Source organism: Monoraphidium neglectum, assembly GCF_000611645.1.
Source record: "Monoraphidium neglectum strain SAG 48.87 unplaced genomic scaffold scaffold01629, whole genome shotgun sequence".
NCBI lineage: Eukaryota > Viridiplantae > Chlorophyta > Chlorophyceae > Sphaeropleales > Selenastraceae > Monoraphidium > Monoraphidium neglectum.
This window is the reverse complement of record NW_014011999.1, coordinates 1-12788: the sequence shown is the minus strand read 5'-3', so window position 1 is coordinate 12788 and position 12788 is coordinate 1. Positions and strand designations below refer to the sequence as shown.

The 12788-nt window shown below is 62.2% G+C and overlaps 3 protein-coding genes across 3 annotated transcripts; 2 read left to right on the top strand and 1 right to left on the bottom strand.

Annotated features, from left to right (window-relative positions):
• Positions 1-2680: 2680 nt before the first annotated feature.
• Positions 2681-3133, top strand: MNEG_8527 (hypothetical protein; the record flags this gene model as incomplete). The annotated part of the gene is made up of 2 exons (XM_014043002.1): positions 2681-2767; positions 3026-3133. 2 exons carry the CDS (start codon positions 2681-2683, stop codon positions 3131-3133), a joined length of 195 nt encoding a protein of 64 aa, XP_013898456.1.
• Positions 3134-5366: 2233 nt separating this feature from the next.
• MNEG_8526 (haloacid dehalogenase-like hydrolase family protein) lies at positions 5367-7065 on the bottom strand (the record flags this gene model as incomplete). Its single annotated transcript, XM_014043001.1, has 6 exons — positions 5367-5519; positions 5763-5894; positions 6130-6346; positions 6541-6672; positions 6898-6982; positions 7044-7065. The coding sequence occupies 6 exons, from the start codon at positions 7063-7065 to the stop codon at positions 5367-5369; spliced, it is 741 nt and encodes a 246-aa protein (XP_013898455.1).
• Positions 7066-8851: 1786 nt separating this feature from the next.
• Positions 8852-12352, top strand: MNEG_8525 (Kinesin-like protein klpA; the record flags this gene model as incomplete). Its single annotated transcript, XM_014043000.1, has 11 exons — positions 8852-8952; positions 9141-9300; positions 9491-9664; positions 9858-9928; positions 10124-10256; positions 10460-10551; positions 10742-10789; positions 11075-11164; positions 11356-11461; positions 11842-11889; positions 12170-12352. 11 exons carry the CDS (start codon positions 8852-8854, stop codon positions 12350-12352), a joined length of 1206 nt encoding a protein of 401 aa, XP_013898454.1.
• Between the last annotated feature and the right edge of the window lie 436 nt (positions 12353-12788).

The window sequence follows — 12788 nt, the reverse complement described above, 5'->3', positions numbered from 1 at the left end:
GGTCTGAGCGTTGGCATCGATCGGATCTGAGGGATTTTGGCAGCCTGGCAAAAGGCCGGCCTCCTCAAACCCAGCTGTAGCTTATTCAAGAATCATTGACCCCATATTGCGAGTGGGCTCTACGCCCGCCGACGTTGTCCGCACGGCGAGCTACAGCGGCGTCGTCACTCAGCCACGTGGCCAGGTGACATGAGGTGGCGATTGGCTTCTGCGCGGTTACACGCAGTCATTGATTCATGCGCCCCTGCAAGGGGGGGGAGGGGCAACCCCTGGAAATGCTGCATTTAATTTCGATTTCAAGGCCGTCGGAGTCGGCCTGCATCAGATCCGGATGTCAGCAGTATTCCAACCCTGTTTGGTACGCCCGCTCCACACTCAGGCGATTTTGCAACCAGCGGCGTCACAGCTCTCGTGGCTGGCTCACCGCACGCACACTGCATGGGCGATGCATGCGCCAACCAGCGGCGTGCATGAGTCTTGCGGTATAACCGCCACTGCCGCATAGGAAGGCTTGCCGCGCCATACTCTGCCTGTGCCCCCATCCTGTGTGCCAACACGCGTCGCCCCGTATGCGCGTGGTGTTGGCAGAGCCTGTTCATTCCTATTCTGCATGCCATACGTCAACCCAGCGCGCGCAACTCCGCCACAACGTGCACGAAGTTATAGTCATCATCATCGGACATCTGCATGCCTTCGGCAGCACCTTGGCTTTTGATTGGCCACCAAGGCCGGCGGCATGTCGCGTGTCTTGGTATCAATCCTTCGACGCTTGGGGCGCACATACAAACGGGCCAGGCATGTGAATCGTGTGCTCCCCGCACTGCCGGCTGAGGCGTGGTCACCCCTGCGCCTCCCTGTATGGAGACCGGCGGCGGGCTGCGCTCCTGTTTCGACCTGGATTTCTGATCAGCCGCATGTCCCGAGTGGGTTGTGTTCACATTGTGCATTTTCCCACATACCATGCGGCACGTTGGATACTGCGACTGCGTATGAGCAGCGCGTTTTGCGCCCTGCGGCTCACCAATTTTCCAGCAGTCCCCCCTTTTTACCTGCCTTGTCACCCTCGTCAGGGGGCCATGCAGCGTGCATCCAAGATGCATGGTGGCGGTGGCGGCCGCTGCTTCCTCCGCCTGTGTAATTTGCATTTACGCGAGGGTGCGCGTGATCAATGTTGGGTCCATCTGACTGTAATGCTGGGCGGCGCTGACCGCGGCAGGAGAGACCCGGCCACAGGGGCCCTTTCCCGTTTGCATGGTTGGGATTAGGACCAGGCGTCTGCCCAAGCAAGCCTTCAGGCATGCCACCAATGTGCTTGAGAATGGGGTTGGCCGCAGTGCAGGCGGTCCTGCATGCCAGTGGCGCGAACCTTGGCAGCGGCTGGTCTGCAGCAACTAGGACGACCCGGACCATTGTACCATGTTTATTGGCAAGGTTCTTAGCTGCCTGCGTGGAGAAACCGGCTCTGACGAGCGCGTGTGTGGCGCTGCGCCCAAAGTGGGCATGCCGAGCTCCGCCCCACCACCTGCCAGGCACCCCGCGCACCACCGCCCGGCTGGTGATTGGCCCAAGTATGACTGTTGATAGTGCGCCGTGTTGACGACCACAAGTGTTCCACCAATCTTTAAACTGCACTTAGACCCAGCACTGCCTTGTAATCGCCCCCGGGAAGCAGGGGTCACCCGTTCTGAAAGTGAGCTCCAATTGTCGACACGTTCCCATCCTCAAAGTGGCCACTAGCAACCGAGAAATAATAGCCTACGTAATCTTTGACCTATAAGATAAGATTTTGTCCAACAGGTCTCGAGATTCGATAGTCCAAGCCCCACCATCGACCTGGTGAATCCCCCCCTCGCCAGGCTGCACATCAGGGCAATCTCACCGGCGCGTATCGGTCATAATAATATAGAATAATCATGTACTCGTCGACAGGCAGCCCCATGGGGCGGTGGTGCAGCACGTTGGCCCTGCTTCTTGGTGAGTGCAGTGCTGCTGGTTCGCTCCTGCAGCCAGCTGTTGCCACCCCGCAGCATGACGCGGCCCAAGCTTGTGCGCCTGACAAGTTTAAATGGATCCCAAGGATTTAAGAATCACATGGCCCAGCCCAACTGGTGCCAACAGACCCATTCCGCGAACCTGACCCTGCTACCCGCACCCTGCTACCCGCGCCCGGCGACACCCAGTGTGCTGCGCCGCGGGCGCAGGCGCTGCACCGGCCAACACCCTGCCAGCAGACAAGCTGAACGTGACGGACACAGCCACCGCATTCCAGGGTGCCGCTTTGTATCCCCAGGCAAGGCCGTGCCCTGCAAGTTGTGCAGCGCGAGCAAAGATCACAAGCGCAGCAGAGATGTGCACGCGCTCTGCGGCAGCGGCACCGCCGATGCCTGTGTGGCACAGAAAGCTGGGGGCGGCAACCTAGGGCGGTTACCGACGCGGTCAAGCGGGCTACATTGTATTTTGACGGGTCGCAGGCTCCAGCCTTGTCATCTACAGTCAAAGGCGCCATCAGCACCTGTTCTTTCGTCTGCAACATCTTGCCTGCTGCGGCGGCTGGTGGTGCAAGCTGAATTTCCCACATGATGGGAGATGCCCAGCGTACCAACACACACTCACCCTTCTCAAACCCCCACCCCTGCCCTGCCCCCACGCCACCCCCGCCCCACCTCAGCTGTCCATCATCATGAACGTCATCAAGGGCGACGCGGTTATGCGCCAGTACCTAACAACGCCCAACCAGACCCTCACTGCTTTCCCCACCAGTGACAAGGTGGGCAATCCCACCCTGTTCATGTCCCGCACTACTGCCCGCCCCTGCTCTTGCAGTGGGGTAGTTCTGTGCAATGCACCGCTCCCCACATCCGGGGGATGGATCAAGCCCATCCGCATTTAGACATGCAACATATTGCCCTCCCACCAACACTCTTCGTGGCCGCACCCGCACACACCTGCACGCATACATGTACACTGTCAGAGCAACAAGGCGTTCCTGCAGAAGCTCGGGCGCTATGCTGGCCTCGCTCTGCAGAACGACACTTTCATTCAGTCGATTTTCAGGTTCATGATCGTCCCGGGCAAGGCCTGGACCGCCGCCGAGCTGTACGAGGCTGCGCCCATCTCCCTTAAGACCCTGTAAGTGGTGTGTTGGGGTGGCGGCCAGCACGGATGGGGCGAATGGGAGTCGTATCGGAGATTTAAGATGGGGGTGGGGCAGCGAGGAGCGGGGGAGAAGGGGCGCTGAGTTCATGACACCATCCAGCGCAACCATCCATGACAGCTTGATACGGGAGACCATGTGGTCTCCCGTATCAATACATGCACAAACGTATACACGTGCATTTGCATTACACATGCACGCACGCACGCACGTACGCACGCAAGTGCACGTTTCAACACACGTAAGAGCCCACATTCGCACACGCACACGCACACGCATGCCCACACACACACGCACGCACGCATGCACGCATGCACACGCGTCCGTGCAAGCATACGCGCGTACTGCGCGTATGCGTGTGCACATGCCCGCATCCCTGCACGCATGCAAACACGCTCACTCACTTCACCACTCTCACACCTCTATTGCCAGGGGCGGTGAACCCCTCAACATTACGCGTGACCCCACTGGCGAGGCCCTGTATGGCATCCTCGTAAATGGGGGACCCATAAACATTGGCAACCAAGCCACCAAGGACAAGAAAGTCGTCCTGCACATTGTAGACGGGGGCATGGTGCCGCCTAGCCAGCTGCCCATATTCAATCAATGGGCCGGCGGCGAGACTAAAGGCGCCGAGGCCGCCGGCCCAGCTGACCAGGCCGCGCCGGCGGCAACGGCCCCGCCGCCGCGGACGAGCGGTGCTGCTCGACGCAACGGGGCCGGGGCGGCAGTGGCGCCGATGGGTGCGGCAGCAGCTGTGCTTGCGCTGCTGTTGTAAGCTTGCAGCCGCAGTTTGCATGCATGGGTGCGACCTCGACATCAACTTGTCTGGGCCACTGCCCCTTTCCAATCAAGAACACAGCAGAAGCATTCCTCTGCTGTGTTCGCCGCTGAGTATGACGCTGAGTGTGACTGCTCTGCGGGGTGCGAGGCCTCGCCTGCCCGCCTTCATCGAGGCACGAGGAGACGGCGTGCGCAACCGCGGTGACTGTCGACGCGACCACAGGCAGCGACTTGGCCGTCACATGCCTCGGGCCACGCGCACCAGCATCCATTATTTCGTACTTTTGTGTACACACTCGCACGTCTCGTGCGCCTCCTAGACCCCGACCACACTCACATGCAGTATTCCTTCCTTGCACGCACCGACTGAATCATCCTGGGTGACTCTGGAAAATGACATCAGCAAAGTCAGGCGGCCACGGTACACGTAGCGGCCGACCTTGATGTCTGGAATTGCCACCTAGCCCCCATGCTGCTCTGCGCCGACATCCATTGCTCCGCTGCGTTTTATGTGCGAGATTCTTCGAGCGAGGGGGGAGAGATCAAGGCAACCCTTGCATCTTTGGCTATGTTGACTTGGGATCAAGACAGATTGTGATGGTGGCGATGCGGGCTGGCGCCAGTACTGTAGTGGCCGCACCACCTCACTCGCAAGGGCCGTGGCGGGGCCGGACGCACTGACATATGCACACCGTGGGCAGCTTCTGCGGCGCTGCCTGCGCGCTGCAATTTGACCGGCGGCCGTTTATGCCACCCTGGCACAGGGCGGGTGATCGGCATGCATCTGCGGGCAGTTTGGGTGCCCCTTCGTCTCAGCGAGCGTGCACATGCTTGGCACTGTGCTGCAGGTGTAACGCGTGACTGGCAAGCGGTCTGCTGGAGCGCCAAATGAAACGTGCCACGGGCCCCCTGCTGCGCTGCTCAGATGGTGTCGGGCCTGTACGCAGCCCTGCCTCTGCAGGCCATGAGGGGACCGCAGCGTCGAATTTCAAACTATACTCATCACCTCACCCTTGAGCGTGACGGCCCTGGGTTGCCACGAGGTGGCACAAGAGTCCCATTCGCGCTGTGGGAGTCACGCAGGCAGCCCGCCTTGGCAAACCACCTGACTTCCGACATCGCAACCGCTGTGACGCAGCCAAAGTGTGTCCACCAGGTGCAAGATTCAATGCCGTTCAGGCATGGATCAGGGCAAGCAAAGACGAATGCAATGTGGATGCTCGGGTTTCAGACTTGCATGCCTGTCTCTCACAGTCATACGATGGCCATGATCCTGTCAGATGAAGTTGGTTGGTCAAGGGGTTGGACAGGTGGGCAGCGACCCCTCACAGCAGTTACCAGAGGCGGGCGCACACCCTGCAGAGAAGCGCCGCTTGACAGGTGCCGCCGCTTCTGCAGCGCCGCCGCCGGCGAGGCGTCCCGGACGGGCTCAGAGGGCGCCGCCCTTGCTCCAGAAGACCCCCGCGTCGGTCACGGTCATGTTGATGCGGTCGTCCTGCACGATGCGGCGCTGCAGCAGCTCCCTGACGGTCACCTCCCCAGAATCAAGGTCGGACACGATGCGCTCTGCACCCGGGAACTCCTGCAAGTTTGCGCATGACGCGCCGTTGCGAAGCACGCTTGTTGTAGGGTGAGGCGGCAGGTGGGGCCGCTTGAGGGGGGGGGACGGACGGTGCCCGGCCGACCCTGGCAGCTCCCGACAGTGAGTTGCCGCATACCTCACACGCCCCGCATAAACGCTCAGCCGGCGCGGGGCAGTCCAGGCGGCCACGCCGCGATCGCTGGCCAAGGCAGCAGTGGAATGCGCGGCTGGTTTGGCACCAACCTGCCACTGGGTCGATGGTGTGTACGTGACGACGCCACGCATCCCTGCTGACATTGCCGCCTGCAATCCGCTGCTGCCGCCCTCCACCGCTAGGCACTCCGCAGGCTCCACGCCCATCCGCGAGGCCGCCGCCTGCATGGCCGTGGGGCAGGCGCCCAAAAGGCCGCGCGTCCTTGAGAGCAGTCGTGCAACCGGCTGTTCCCACCAGCCTTGCCCCCCGCCCGCGGCCTCGTCCCCCCCCCCCAAAAAAAACACTGACAGGCACTCTGTCCTGGAAACCGACGCAGCTGCTAGCCAGCACGTGGCGGCAATCGGCGGCACTGTCAGGAACATGGCAGGCCCCGTTACGCCGCCAACAGTCACGCACCTTGAAGACCTCTGCGTCAGGACGCCCCAGCCCCGCGTCCTCGCCCGCGACGACGCACTGCAGCGCCCCCGCGCGTGCCTCGCCCAGGAGGCTGCCCAGAAGCTGCTCAGCGCCACTGGTGGTTGCCGCCGCGCTGCGCACCGACACGGCCAGGCCCGCGGCGCGCGCCTCGTCCATCAGGCGCAGCACCCCCGGCCGCGGCCCGATGTCGCCGGAGCTGCGACGTTTGGGAACAGAGGGAGGCCCGGATTCGCGGCGATCCCCGGCTGTTGCGCGTCTCCACAGCCCGCGGGGTGTGGAGACTCCAAGACTGTATGCATGGAAGACGCCGGTCTTATTCTCCGGCTCAGAGGCAGCCCCTGACGCTGAGGCAGCGCTAAGCCTGGCATGCTGCACAATCCGTCCCCTCACCTGATCATCCGCTCGCGCTCCTGGGAGATGTACCCCTCCAGGGCCTCCACCAGCGCGGCCCGCTCCTGCTCGTCCGCCGGCCTGCGGCCGTCCAGCACCTTGCTGGTCGGCCAGCCGCCGCGCTTGAAGTACCTGCCAGCATGGACGGCCGTGGGGGTCATTTACTGACACAGGGGCACTGAAAATAAACAGGGCCCGCACCCGTGCCTTGCATTTGGTGCGCCATACCAGGAGTAACCTGATGGTTGCGTGGCGGGCTGTCAAGCAGGGCGCGTGAAAAGGCGTTGAGCCGTGATTGCGCTCAGGGCAAGAGGCGTGCGGCGTCCTGCCGCCCCCGCGCTCCACAGCGGCACCCACCATCGCATCTCCTGCTCCCGTCCGCCTGCAGAGTTCTGCAGCTGCGCGTAGCCTTCACGGCTCCAAGACACGACGCCCTCGTCGCCTGCCGATGCGGGGCGAGTTGCATTTGCGTGCGCGCTTGCTTACGCCACGTGACACCGCACCATGAACATCTTGTGGGCGCATGATGCGTGAGCGCCTGCGCAGGCAATGCACGCATGCTGCTGCTTGCCGCTGGCGTGCTGGGCGCCGCTGCCGATACGCACCGCCCTGGACATCGAAGTGCTCGAATGCGGCGTTGAAGGCCCGCCGGCTGAGCTCATCGCTGTCAAGAATTGCCCCTGTTGTGACGCAAGCAGCACGCCGGGCATGTGTGCGGGGGGCAGGTCAAGGAAACAGGCTGGAGGGGCGGGGTCGAGGCGTGCACGCGAAACGACGTAGGATTGGCGACGCCTCCCGGCGGACAAACTGCCAGTTTGTCAACGCACTTGGTCACAGCGGCTGCGGCAAACCTGACATGCAAACATGCGCGTGTTCAGTTGCCTTTTGGAGGGTGGTGCCCACCTTCGCAATCGAATATGATTGCCTTGAGCGTTGCACGCGTTTGGACTGCTGCCCGCCGCGGCACGGCCGCCCGCTGGCCGACGCTGACAGCAGAGGGCAAAGGTCTGACAGCAGGTTTCCTGTGCAAAATGCACGTATCCACAGGATGATGGGTTTTCGATGAGCGCATGCCAGGCAGGTGGTTGGACACCTGGTGCCAGTGCACGCGGCGCGAGCACAGCAGCTGGGCGTAAGCGACTGCACCAAGGCCACACGTCATGCTCCCTGGCTGCCAGCGTCGCGGACCCCATCTATGCCAGTCGCATTGAGATCTTGTTTTGACCTTCACAATCCTGCTTCTAAATTGAAGGGTGCGCACCTGCTGCTAAGTTGCCGGCAGATCTGCGCCATTGCGACCTCAAGCAAGCCGAGTAGTTGAGGGCATTAACAGAGACTTACACAGTTCCACAGTTTGTGACAGTGCTGTTCCGGTGAGTTTTGAGGACAACTGGAACAGTCAAGGGGAGGAAGCTGCCAAACTTTGAATGAGCGTGCGACTCTGACATAGCTCGGCTGGCAGCTTTGTTGAAAGCGACGGAGCGCCTTAGCAAGCCTGAATTGTTCTAAATCATTCATGTGGGCCGCAGATCGCCGAGCCTAGTGTTGATCGCTCATTGCAGCCCACGGCACTGTCACGTTCGCGGACTCGGTCGGCTCGCCAATTTACGATATAATTCATGTACTAGAGGAGCTCCCTGGCATAGATTGCAGCGAGGTGGGCAGCAGACGAGCTGTGCGTTGCCCAGGCGTGCCTGACAGAGCAAGCGGGACCGTGGACGGGTATTTGATATGCAGCTCGAGCCTTCGATACAGCGCGCGTCTGTGTCTGCTGCGCGGATGCAACAACATGCAGTGTCTGCAGGGCTGCGTGTAATCATGCAAACAGCTGCGCAGGCCTCAACAACGCTCATGCTGCATGCCCCTTGTTGTCATCTGCAACACACTGCAGATGGACGGCAACACAAGGCGGGAAAGCCGCATCCCCAAGCTGACGGGGGCAGCGGCAGCTGGAGGCAGGCCGCTAGGGGACAAGGTGCGCTGCGAGCACAGTTAATGAGCAGCCACCTTTGCCTGGTGCCTTGCTGCACGTCAGCCGCCTGCGTGTGCTGCGAGGCAGAAAATTGCGGCGTCCACTCCCAATCAATGCCTTTTGCGTGATTCTCTATCCCTGCACCATCCACAGCAAAATACAATGGGCACAAAGCGCCGCGGCGCGCCCCTGGACAGCGTGCCGGAGGCAAAGCGTGCAGCATCCGCCTCAGCGGGAGGCTCGGCCAAGCCCGCAGCCGCCGCGCCTGCCGCCGCTGCCCCTGCAACGGGTCCTGCGGTAGGGGAGGAGAATTGGGACGATATTGCCGCGCGCACGGGAATGTCGTTGCAAGACGCGCTGTCGCGGCGGCTGCTGTTCAAGAAGGGCACGCTGCCGGCGAAGAAGCTGGAGGAGATGGGGCCTGTGATCAAGGAGCTCAAGTGAGGACAGCAATTACATATCATCAGGGGGTTGAGCTCAATGCAGACAGATCCCTTTCTTGGACAAGGGACGCGCTCACTTGCTGCGGCTGGTGGGAGCGGCTGGTCAGCTGTGACAATGCCTGCTCGCGTGCCAGCATGCTCGCATGTGGTCCCACAGCGGCCCCACCCTGGTGCAACGTTGCCAGGGCTGTTGGCTGGCACTTGCTTGCGGAGAACGAGCGCACCCAGCTTGATGTGCAGCAGTGGAAGGCGCACAGCGAGGAGCTGCAGGCGGGCGCGGCGGCAAAGGCGGAGGAGTGGGCCGCGCGGGAGGTGGCGGGCGCGCAGCAGCTTGCGGAGGTCAAGGTGGGCCACAATGCACACACCTGAGGCCGACTCCCCCATATGCCTTATCACTGTATTATTTGCTCTCACCTGACGCTCAAATGTGAGCATTTCAATTGACCTGCGTCTCGTGCGGACGTCAGTGTTGTGGGTGCGATTGCAAGCGGCACCGGCACCCAAACGCTCGCGGCGCTCAACCTGCGTCTTCCAGGAGTCTCTCGCAAAGGCGGAGGCAGAGGGCACAGCGGTGCAGCAGCGCCTGTCTGAGGCGGAGGCGCAGGTGGCTGCGCGAGGGGCGGAGCTGGCAGAGGCACGGCGGCAGCTGGACGGACGCGAGGCAGAACTGGAGAAGGCCACCAGCCAGATCCAGGAGCGGGACGTTAAGGTGGGTTCGTCCAGAACGGGAAAGTGACATACCGATCATAACAGTGGCTTTGCAACTGGTGCGCTGATGCAAGAGGAAGCAAGTGCCTTGCACGCTGGTGGTTTGAATGAGTCAAAACATCAACTGTGTGCTGTGGTTAGTGCACTGCCTGGACACAACCTGACACCACAGCAACTTCGACCCACGACTGCAGATCCATGAGATGGAGGAGGTGGTGCGCCAGAGCCAGCGGTACAGCACAACACTGCAGGCATACAACACCAGGTATGCGGCCAGCGCCCGTGCTTTCAATGCGGTGTCCAGGAGCACCTCGGGCCATCCAGCAGGGACGTCACGTGTTGCGGTCTCGACAAGCCGTGCACACATGCACACCACTGTTTTAACGACATGCAATTGTTTATCTCTCTCTCTCTCTCTCTCTCACACACACACACACACACACATTACGTACACCCACAGCCTGCAGAATGACCTCAATGCGGAGAAGGCGCGCCGGGACGAGGTGGTCAAGGCGCGCGAAGAGCTGCAGGGGCAGGTGGCGGAGCTGGGGGGCCTGGTCAAGAGCAGCGAGAGGATGTTGCAGCTGGAGCAGGTGCGGGGGAGGGGGACGATGTCCTCCCACTGCGTGGCTTTGCGTTGGACACATGGCATTGAGGTCGTGCGGCGGCTCTTTGTTTTGCAAGTGGCTTGCTTTGCTGTGCTGTGCTGGCTGTTCATGCACAGCAACCAAGTGAAGAGTTCCAGTCCTTTGCTGCCAATCCGTCCCGTTGTCCGGCTGCGTGCGCCCAACCACAGGGCCAGGTGCAGAAGCTGCGCGACGAGCGGGAGACAGTGGCGCGCGAGGTGGCGGTGCTGCGGGTCGACCTGGACGCGACGCGCGCAGACAGGTGCGTGGATTGCACCGTGCTGGTCAGGAGGGATAACAAGAGGCAGAATCAGCCGTACAGGATGGGCCTGGACAACGCTCATAGCTTTTGAGGTTGGCTGAGATTGCAGTCAGCATGCGCTGCTTGGCTGTCATAGGCAACCTCACAGTCAACCTTGTTGCTCCCTGCCACGGCCACGCGCGGTCCCCAGGGAGCGGCTGTCTTCTGAGGCCAAGGACCTGAAGGATGAGCTGGAGAGGTGGGACAGGCGGGGCTGAGTTCAGGGGCCAGCGGCAGCGTGGGACGAGTGGCGATATCACATCTAGACCCGGCCCCGCGCTTGTGAAGCAACGCTTCTCACATCGCATCGTGGGGCCACAGGGCTGGCTGGGAGCGACGGACCGCAGTTGCGCCAGAGGCCACAGCTGATAAAGGACGGAGCGGCTAAGCACGCCGCCCTGTGGGCCGGCGACTAGCCGCAATCTTGTCGCCCTTTCACCCCTATCTTCTTTCGCCCTGGCTGCACCACTCACCACGCTCGAAGGATCCGCGAGGCGGGTGGCAAGTCAGCAGAGTCGCTGGAGGCCATCTGCAACAGCAAGGCCACCCTGGAGGCCCAGCTCAACAGCCAGAGGTGGGTCGCACTCTGTGGGCGTATCAACGTTGCATATATCTCAACATGTCCTGCCCTCCTCCAGCAAATCAGTTACACTCTAGCACCCGGGTGTTACTACCTCCAATCCAGCATCCGTCACAGATGCATCCTGCAAATTGCAGCTCTCAACCAAAGGCCCCCCTCTTCCCCACCCACCTCCACCCCCACAGGGCCCTGCTTGACGCCCTGCGCAACGACCTGGGCAGCGCGCGCGAGCATCAGGCGCTGGCAGACAGCCTGGCCGCCAGCAGGGGCTCCCAGCTCGAGGACCTCAAGGTGTGCGCGTGCTTACCTCTGGCAGGGAGAGGGGGGCGGGCGGTGGGGCCATGGGGTGGGGCGGCTGGTCACGGTGTCGGCGGCACCTGTGTTGACCGTCGGGGCGGCTGAAGCATCGAGGGCCCGACTGCCTTTGGGGACGTATAGAAACACGAGCACGAGACAATGTGGCCCAAAGCCGGCCAGCTTATGCGGCGCGGTTATGGAGGCCGCGCAGTTGCCGAACGCCTGCACAAACCTGCGCCAGGACCTTGAGACATACGAACCTGCTTTGCTGCACACCCCACCGTGCCCTTGGCGCCCAGCCCCGTGTGGCCGCACCTCACATACTGTCCTCCTGCCCCTTGATGCACATGTACATGCGTGCGAAAACCCCCCAGGCCCAGCTGTCCACGCTGCAGGCGTCCCTCGCCGACGCGGAGCGCCGCGTCTACGAGAGCGAGCTCATCCGCCGCAAATTGCATAACACCATCCAGGCACGCCGCTGCGCGGGGCCTCATTGTGCATCGGCATGCCGACCGGCATGCTTTTTGCTTGCGACTGCCACAGCACAGCAGGCGCCGCCTTGCTTGAAAGCTCTCAAGGAAGCAGCTGTGGTCCTAGGCTTGACCAACTTCCCGCAATGCCCCCACCCTGATATCTGATCCCACTGCCCTCTTCATCACGACATGCCATTTTGTGGCCTGCCTCCCCATGAACCCCCTCCAGGAGCTCAAGGGAAACATCCGCGTGTTCTGCCGCGTGAGGCCGTCGCTGCAGAGCGAGGTGGAGGGCGAGGGCAGCGGCACCGAGCCGCTCGCCACCTCATTCCCCACCAGCGGTGAGCGCCGCTCGAACGCCTTTCCGGCCCGCGCCGTCGAGGGGCCTAGAAATGCGTCCGCCGCCGCGTGAGCTGTGCACTGCTGCCGCTGAGCGGGCTCTACAGCAGCCTTACCAGGGGGGGCCGGGTTGCAGGCCTCCTGTCAGGCGGCTCGCACTGCAGCAGTAAACTGAGGCCCCAACAATTCCCGTCCGTATCTCCGCGACTATCTCAGGCGAGCTGCTGGGCCGCGGACTGGAGATCGTGGTGCCGGGGTCGCTGTCGGGCCAGGCGCCGCAGAAGCACAGCTTCGCCTTTGACAAGGTGCGTCGGGCGCCACAATGGGGCTTGCACGCAGCACATGCGCGTGGCGCTGCGCAGTTTGAGCTGCGCCTACCTGTATTACCTGCAGCACATATGCTGTCCCAGCAGCTGCTGCGTGACCACCCTCAGTCGGTTCCACCCCGCCCTCCCCCTCACCAAGCTTTGCCCGCCAACCTGGACGCACGTGTGCCCTCCCCCCTCAAC